Genomic DNA, 8,929 nt, shown 5'->3' on the forward strand with positions numbered 1-8,929 from the left:
ATAATATCTTACCATGTACTTCTAAATACAAGTGACATGAATAGCATAATATAACAGTGTCTGTATAAAAAATTTAATAGTCTACAATAATTAATTACTCTCTTTCCAATAAAAAACAAGATTATCTTTCATTCAACAGATCTACCATAAAATTGATTTCAAACACGGACACCTAATTAATTTTAAAATTAGAACAATACACATGAGTACATTAAAAAATTAATTTTAAAATTGATTACTTAAAAGATTAATATAAAAAATGATCTCCCCTTCCAATGACATGGATTAAAAGCTGTGAAAAAGAAAAGATATTCAAAAATAACACCATGCTAACATGAGTTATGCGACAGTTATGCACACTTCTGCTTGAACTATAGTAAATTAAGCACCACTAGTTGGGAGAAGTTGCTGCACAAATTTAAAACAGATGCTGACAAGCATTTATTGTTGAAACAATGTTGTTAGAGCAAAATTCAGTAAGTTTTCACAATCACAAGAAAAGTCTCATATTGGGATTGACTTGTACAAACTTATAGCCTTTCGGGACAAGATCGAAACATTACAACATATTTCTGCATTCTTCTCACAATTGGCCATTTATCGCACGATGGCGAACAAAGGTACACATAGCTAAACGACACAATCATTCGCAAGTTGCTAGCTTCGAAAAGCTAACGCCAGTAAAAATCACGTCAATCATCAATTTAACTGCTTCGCTGCATGCTGTGTGACGTCAAGACGCAGTTGACTGTCGCAGGCCAACACTGACACACTACAGTTTCGAAGTTTGTTAGCACACTGTCACCACACGTGGGGTTCAGTAGGCAGTCGCTGTGAGCCTGTCATCTCGTGCACAGCAGATTAGTCAGGCCTGTAGATCGGAATCTTCGGAATGAACTCTATGAGCAGTACCTGGAACAAGAGACCATCTACCATCACTGCAAGATCTCACCCACCCGCTTTAAAGATAATTTATGTCAGTTATAAATTGATTTTGCTGGTTATGAATTTCATCATAAAATGATAATAAAATAAAACAAATCACTGTCACGAAAACAAAACTAAGTCAAAAAACAAAAAAAATCACAAGCTCTGTGACTAAGTTTGCATCTGTCATATAATTATCAGAAACGAGTATTCTTATCTTTGATGATATATAGCTTATTTTTGCGCAACCACATGATCTTACTGAATTCCAAATTTCAGGATAATTGGTCAAGCCATTGTTGAGTTATAAGTGCACATACAGACAGACAAAAGTTTTAAAAACTGCAAAATTGCAGTCAGTGAGTCATAAAATAACTATTTCACACAAAATTGGTAAAATAATTCAAATAAATGGAATTTCTTGTAAATTTTTATTATAACTGGGTAATAATTTCATTTTTCCTATTGTAGTTTCAACTTCCCCCCCACCCTTTTTTCTGTTTCACCTGTAACTGACATTACAATTCAGCAAGGGTTACACGACTACGCAGCCTCCATTTAAAGGAAAAGTGCAGGGTCTTTGACCCGGCTCTTTCTGGGATCCAGCTCCAATCCAGCAGCTCGCGTTCAGATTTCTTCAGGTGGATTCTGGGTTTGTCGACCTTGGTCACAAAGTCACGTTACTGCGCTGCTGGAATTTTTAGTTCACTCAGAGTTTATAGTTACTGTCGGTTTTAATTTCAGAACTGTGTTTTCTGTTTTATAGCAGGTTGTATTTTATATTTCACAGGTTATTTGTTTTCAAATTTACTGCAGGCTATATTTTTTATATTTCACAAGTTAGTTTCAATGATTATTTTGAGAACAATGTACTGCAACATGTTATTTGTTTTGACAGATTAATTATTATTTACGATTTATTTATTTTGTTTGCTCTATGTCTAATATTTTATTTATTTTCAGAAACAGTAATTTATTTTTGTGAGTATCTATGAGAAAGTGACTATGGACTTTTCTGGACTATCTGAAATTATGTATTGTTGGGACCCCTCTAAGGACTAAATGAACTTTAAGACGGTAAACGGTAAAGTTAACGCCGTTATTTTGTAATGTAAATTATTATTTTAATAATTTTTTGTTTAAATTGTACGTGAAATTTTGTAATCCGCGCTATTGTTGCGTGCGGATTTCACGTTTTATTAAGGAAATTATGTAACTGATTTTGGTTTTCGGCCAATCACGGGCCGCCATTTGAAAGTTAAGTTAACTGGCTTTATTTAAGAAGCTAGTAGGAGAGAGAGTTCTATAATGGCCAGCTAAGAAAGCTGTAGTTTGTGACGTCGACGGAAATAAATCCTACAATTTAGCTAATGAGCGATAGGCATCCCGAACCGAGGATGATTAATTATGTATTCTAGGGAGTCTAGAACATAATTTAGGATTTATCTAAAAAGATAAATGATCTAGGAGTGTAAGACGTGAGTAATTAAAAGTGCCAAAAATTGGTTTCCTCCACTTATGCACATCGTCACGTAACTCCCGTTTTCCGTCACATTGCCGTCAGAAACAAATGTAAACATTGATATTTTAAAGTAATTTGACATTATCTACGATTTAAATAATATTTTAATACGAATTTAACTGTTTTACACACTATTACATCGACTCAGAGGTCCTATAGATTGAGAGGCTCTGAGCTCTACCGACGACATTTCGAACCTTACTAGCCGAGGAAAATTTAATTAAGATCCCTAAAAACATATAGTAAAACTGTGTAACTTCGACGAACCTGAATAAAGACTTTTGTTAAAACTTAAATGTGCGCACCATAACTCCTGATGATTGAAATTTATGTGTGATCTATGATGCCAAGTACCAGTTAGGTATTGAATATCATTAGTAATTAAATAAATATAATTAATAAGAGTAAACCTTGAATCCATTTTTCGTTTGCAATAAATAATTATATATTTTATTTGTGAGTGTTGTGTTATGTTACTTATAATTTCATTTACCCTAGTGTATGTCTATGTATATTTGTAACTCTAATTAATTAACACCTAACTGTGGCCTACATAATATCAGCACATACCATCGGAGAGCCACATAAGTAATATCGATTTTTTTCTACACAGTTTAACACAGCCCAACGTGTTACATGTATGTTTATCTCCATAGAAGTGGGGCCATTTCCTTCAAAACACAAGTAGGAAGAATTTCTGCACAGATCTATTTGAAGGCATACACACGTATCTCTACAACAATGTTCATATTTACTTTCTCTTGTTATATACACCAGCATATTACAACTTGATATAAATACCTCTGTACTGTACATTAATTCTTTTTTGGTATTCCTGTTACAACTACATGTATATTGATAGTCCACAATTCAACAAAATTACCAGATCCAAGATCTTACTATCTAATTATTTATTGCTGTCAGTAAGGACCGAAATTTGGATCTGAATGTGAAATAAACTAGGGTTACAGCATGTTTCCATTAATGACATATTTAATGAACTTGGATGATATACTTGGGAAGAACGATGAAATTCAACTATGTATTGGGAAGTGTGTTAGAATATTTATAAAAAAAATTGCTTAACAGTGCAATACGATTTTACTCTAGTGAGTGTTTCACCCCAAAATATGATTTTATTTTTGTTCAAACGTTAATGATGAATAATTTTCCTTAGCATATCTTATACTGACTTAGTAATTTGACTTTTTCAACAAGTATGGTAATTATTTTCCTCAGTCAATAAAATAAATAAATAAATAAATCTTACCATCTTAATTTTAATATATAATTTTCATTAAGAATCAAATAATATATTTATGTGGTTTATACTATGTCGTTTAGTTGCTTCATTCATAAAGTTTTCATGCTAAATTGTTTACTATCTTTAGCTGTATTTCTTACATATATATAAGTATTTTTTATTATTATCATTTTCATGTTTTGGTTTGTTTTTAATTGTTTTGAATTTTTTTTCTTTGTCTTGGTATTATTATGTAGTCTTGGTATTGTTATTGCCTTTGTCTTTTGTAAATTTGTGTTACTTGTATCATGGCTAGAGACAGGTGTTTTTCGCGATACGCGAAATATTAACGAAATTAATATACATAAACTCAAAAATGCGAAATTATCAATTACTTAGAGAAATCACGAAAAAAATGAAGAAAAAAACACACTGAAAATAGCTAAACGTCCGTATTTTGATGACTATAACAGCAGTCGATTATAATCGATTGTTAACGACGTTCGATAGTCTAGGAAGTCTTATTCGTGTCACGCTATCGCCACAGGTTGTTAAAATGGCGTAGATGTAATCAAATGATTTTGCTGTTTCTTTTTGTAAAACGTTGATTTTAAAATGGTTGTGACAGTATTTGACAGGGCGACCTAGTTTGCGAGCGAAGGATTCTATGTCTTTGACAAAGTGCAAAAAATTCTCATGTGCAAGTACTGCAACGTTAGAATAGAGTGGCAACGGAAAGACACGTGCTTGAAACACATAAAAAAACAGTGCCTCGCATAACAAAAACAAGGAAAGTGAACAATCCGGTGCAAAAAGGCAAGTTTCGCTGGAATCAGCCTTGTTGACGGCAAAAAAAAAAAAAAAAAAAAAAAAAAAAAAAAAAATAATAATAATTAGACAAGAATGAGTTCATTATGTCAACAACTCGAGCTTTTATCGAAGCAAACATCCAGATTTAAAAACTGGATGACCCGAAACTTTGTCAATGGATGCACAAGTACATTGCAGGTAGGGCGTACGATATTTTAACAGTTTTGTGCATTCTTAAGCAGATAAACAGAACGTTACGATAATAAATTTTGTTAGGCCTACCTACTCTTGAAATATTCATATAGCTGCGAGTCGTGTTTTTTACAGCACTTATTGGAAGTTGATATAAGCTAGCCACAGGTAAAAATAGACGTAACTTATTTGTTTTTATGTTAGGACTTCAGCCTTTTTTTTTTGTCAGTAAATTTTTAAAACAGTTTCCAGTACTGTGCTTTGTAACATGTTTAGGCCTAGTAAATATATGCATTTTTTAAAACCTGAAAAATGCAGACAAACTGTGTAGTTCTACTCTTAAATGACATATTAAACACATATATATTTATAAACCTCATATTGCAGTTTTAAAATCAACGAAATTTTTGACGAAACTACTGATAAAATAGCGAAAAATATACCGAAATCATCTCATAAAAAGTAACGAAATCGTGCAAATTTTTTCACCAAAAACACCTGTCTCTAATCATGGCTACTGTCCAAGGCCTTAAGCCATAGGTAGGAATGTAACAAATTATAAATAAATAAATAAATACACAAATAAACACATAAATAGTTATTTGGCCACACCAGCAATTCCAAATACCTATAGTGCTATAAAAATGAAATGTTACTGTTGTTACGCTGTTAGTCTAGTCATGCACGCACGTATTCCATCATGGAGGAGGAGTCACAGCGCTGCTTGGCCAGACGCCAGTGGAGTCCCAGCTTGTGGTACAAGTGGCTGTTCTCCCACTCCAGCAACTTGTCTATCGAGTGCTGGGTCTGAAACACACACAAGTACAGCGTGCAGCAATGTCATTCCAACCAGTGCTATGGCCAATCCCCAAGAACCAGTTCAAAACTACTCTTATACCTGTTTTATAGCTCAGGAAAAACACACTGGAATGTGAGTGTGCTACTGGAATACCGCAAATCCATCATGTGTAACAAAAAAAAAACTTAACAAATTTGGAGTGTTATAAGTCTAACATTTAAATATGAATTAATTGTCTACACACCCACACAAAAACCCATGCGCACACACACATACATTATATATCATGGACTTAGTGGAAAAAGTTGGTAAGTCCACTTTTTTGTGAAAATGAGTTAACTTCACAAATGAAGTTGTAAGGGCAATATCTTCGCCAAGAAAACGTTTGGAAGTCCAAATAATGAATGATTGTGGACGTTTACTTCTAGTTTTATTTCGGCAAGTCCATTAAAATCGCTATTCTAGGCAAGCAAAACTTGTTAAGTGAACAACAGTCTTTTTCCAGAAATTGGACTTACCGACTTTTTCCACTAAGCCCACGATATATGATTTAACCAAATATTATTTAGTATGCAATTTAAAGTATTTACAAATATACAAATAATGTGTCCTTTAAATGTATAGGATTGTATTGGGAGGAGGTAAAAAAGGAGGAAATAGTAACATCTGTAAGAGATTTGGGACAGAAGAAGGTGGTGTCATTAAGGGCCTCGCTTACATGGACACACAAAGGGTGTAATTTGAAAACTACTAAGATATCCGAATGGGGCAAGAATCTTCCAACGTACTAAAATAAAACTACAAGCACATGCGCCACAGGATTAGTGTATACAAAAAGATAAACTTGGATATGTGTGGGAGGGTAAGGTATATTATAAGTAAATTCCATATGTGTGAAGCAATGACTAACCCTCTTACTGAGGCAGATAACAGGCCACAGGGAACAGCCCAGGGTGCAACAGCAGCAAACACAGCCACAGAACAACCACTTGACGTTCACTGGGAGCGTCTTCTTCAGCACGCTATTCACTCTCATCACTGTTCCCTTGAACTCCTCCGGAGCCACTCGTGACACCAGTCCGTTCGGGAACTCTGTGTCGAACCTGTTGCTGAGGCCAAACCTGCAACCAAAATTGGCATTTCGAAAACATAGCAAGGGCATCAATCTTAGATTTTAACATTTTTCACTAACAAGTGCTGAAGCAGTTGAAGGTTAAATAGAGAAAAATATAAATCACTCCCACTTGCTTAAAATAATACGATAATTCAACTTTTGTTGATACTTCTTAAGATAACTTTACAGATATTGTGGAGTTCAAAGGTTTTGAGAAAACTATCGGAGAAATAATCCCACTAATGGTGTTTAGGGCCTAATAATTTTTGTTAATTATACAGCAAAGTATGAGTAACATTGAATAATTACAACTATTTTCTCCACCTCATTTTTCATTATAAATCTATGCACTTTGCTTCCTGGAACACAAGCAGAGCAAGTAAAGGCCACACTTTCTAATTACAATAATTAACCCCTTGTATCACATTATTAACTAAACACTAATCACAAAAATGAGAAAACCATTAATAGTATCCAAACCAATTTTTTTTTTTGTATTTTAACTTTTTTTTTTTTTTTTAAGGTTCCTAAACACAATTACCATAAAAATTTCACCAACTGTCTACATCAAGAGCTAAAACTGTAACAATGTAAACTAAGCCTTCAAAAATAAAATTGTTCAGCTACAGCAAATGTGGAATGTGGTTTCTCAAATTAAGTACAGGTAATTAGAGAGTAAGTAATACCATTATAATATTGTTAGATAATTTTATTGTGTGAAGCCTAACATATAACTTAAATGATACTAACATATAAATCAATACTAGAAATTTTTTATAACATTTTCTGTCCCTCAAGACCGATACTAAAAAACAGGGCAATATACAGCTTAAGGTCTGGCCAAAATCAACGTAGCATTAACACATTGAAACTATAGCGATAAACACTTCCACAACACACAAAATTAGCCCTATTCTTTTGTTTGATTGATTTAGCCTTTAGTTCCTGTAGTTGGTATCGCATAATTATAAGGGAAAAAAATTGTATAACAGAATAAAATCCATTATAGAACATGAATTCTAATATTAATTTTTTTCTGTATTGGACAGTGATGTTTTTGGTTAACTTAATGGTGCAAAAATAATGAACAAAATAAAATATTAGTAGCACAACCTAGGCCACAATACCTTTGTTTATCAACTAAATAAGACGACGTAGTAGGACCTTAAGAGCTGATTGGCGGATAAACCTATCACAGTTTATGTAATAACATTGTATTAAGCGAGAGTAAAAAAAAAAACATTCTTTTCTTAACAATAACATTAGTTTTATATAAATGCCTTTCGCAAAGTACGATTGTAATTAGGCCTATTGTATTACATTGATATCAATAATTATGTAAAACACTGTTTTGTGCCTATGAAAAGCTTATGTAGAATGTGTCCGGGCCTTTAAACACTTGGCAATAATTCTGTGCAAAATTAATTTTTTTTTCTCAAGAACGTATTGGCTATTTGATTTAGTTAATAATTTAATAACTACTACAAATACAATTACTTCCATGCCAACGAAACAATTCATAAAGACCAAGGAAAGACGTTTCTAAACAAAGGTTTCTACAGCAATAATGCGTTACCGCATTAGACCTTCTGAATTTATAAAATCATTTGAAAAATTACATACACAGTCATATTGCCAGCTCCACGGACTACAACAGGGTCTGGCACCAACGTCACGTATGTCTCTTCCAAAGCTGCCTCTGTTTCCTCTTCATCTTCGTATATTTCGTCGAAATCCGCCATATTATCACACTATTTCTCCATCTGATCATTGCAAACATAAATAAAACCAAAACATTCTTAACTTTACAATGAAGCCACATTGACAGTACTAAAATCAAAGCTAAATATAAAAGTAGATTTAGCAAACAGTTATAAAAAAAAACATTTTTGTTTTATGTTATAACTGTAAAAATAAACATAAAGTTAAATTTAAAATATATATTAGAAACTAAAATAAAACTATGTCGTACCCAAAATCAAAATAATAGTTTCATCATAAAAAAAGAAAATCTTATCTAGCGTTAACTAAATTGTGTTCTATGGTTAATTATTATATTATTCCAAGACTCAATGATAAGGAATTATGAGTTTGAAAAAATGCTAATAAAATGGTATTTAAAAAAAAAAAGATACATGAGAATGACCTCTCAGAAATAATAAATATTGAACTATCATAAGATAATCTTCTTCAAGTCTGTCTTTTGCGAATACTTGAAACAAGTTTAAGCAAAGTCTTGACGCCACTTACGCTGCCTGTTTTAGTTTTTTAATTAAATATTAGCGTTGGAAAGAATCTCAGGGGTTTTAACGAGGGTTCGGC

General features: G+C 32.7%; 1 protein-coding gene across 2 annotated transcripts; it reads right to left on the reverse strand.

Moving 5' to 3' along the window:
• Window positions 1-417: 417 nt before the first annotated feature.
• LOC134532799 (cysteine-rich hydrophobic domain-containing protein 2) lies at window positions 418-8,376 on the reverse strand. Of its 2 annotated transcripts, none has more exons than XM_063369669.1 (4): window positions 8,231-8,376; window positions 6,404-6,614; window positions 5,385-5,501; window positions 418-912 (listed from the first exon to the last, which is right to left on the reverse strand). In XM_063369669.1, exons 1-4 carry the CDS (start codon window positions 8,347-8,349, stop codon window positions 862-864), a joined length of 498 nt encoding a protein of 165 aa, XP_063225739.1. In that variant the 5' UTR covers window positions 8,350-8,376; the 3' UTR covers window positions 418-861. The 2 variants fall into 2 exon arrangements, 1 of the variants encoding a protein (XP_063225739.1); XR_010075185.1 differs by having other exon boundaries at window positions 825-912; window positions 5,323-5,501.
• Between the last annotated feature and the right edge of the window lie 553 nt (window positions 8,377-8,929).

The sequence above is a fragment of the Bacillus rossius genome, chromosome 6, assembly GCF_032445375.1.
Source record: "Bacillus rossius redtenbacheri isolate Brsri chromosome 6, Brsri_v3, whole genome shotgun sequence".
In the NCBI taxonomy this organism is placed as follows: domain Eukaryota; kingdom Metazoa; phylum Arthropoda; class Insecta; order Phasmatodea; family Bacillidae; genus Bacillus; species Bacillus rossius.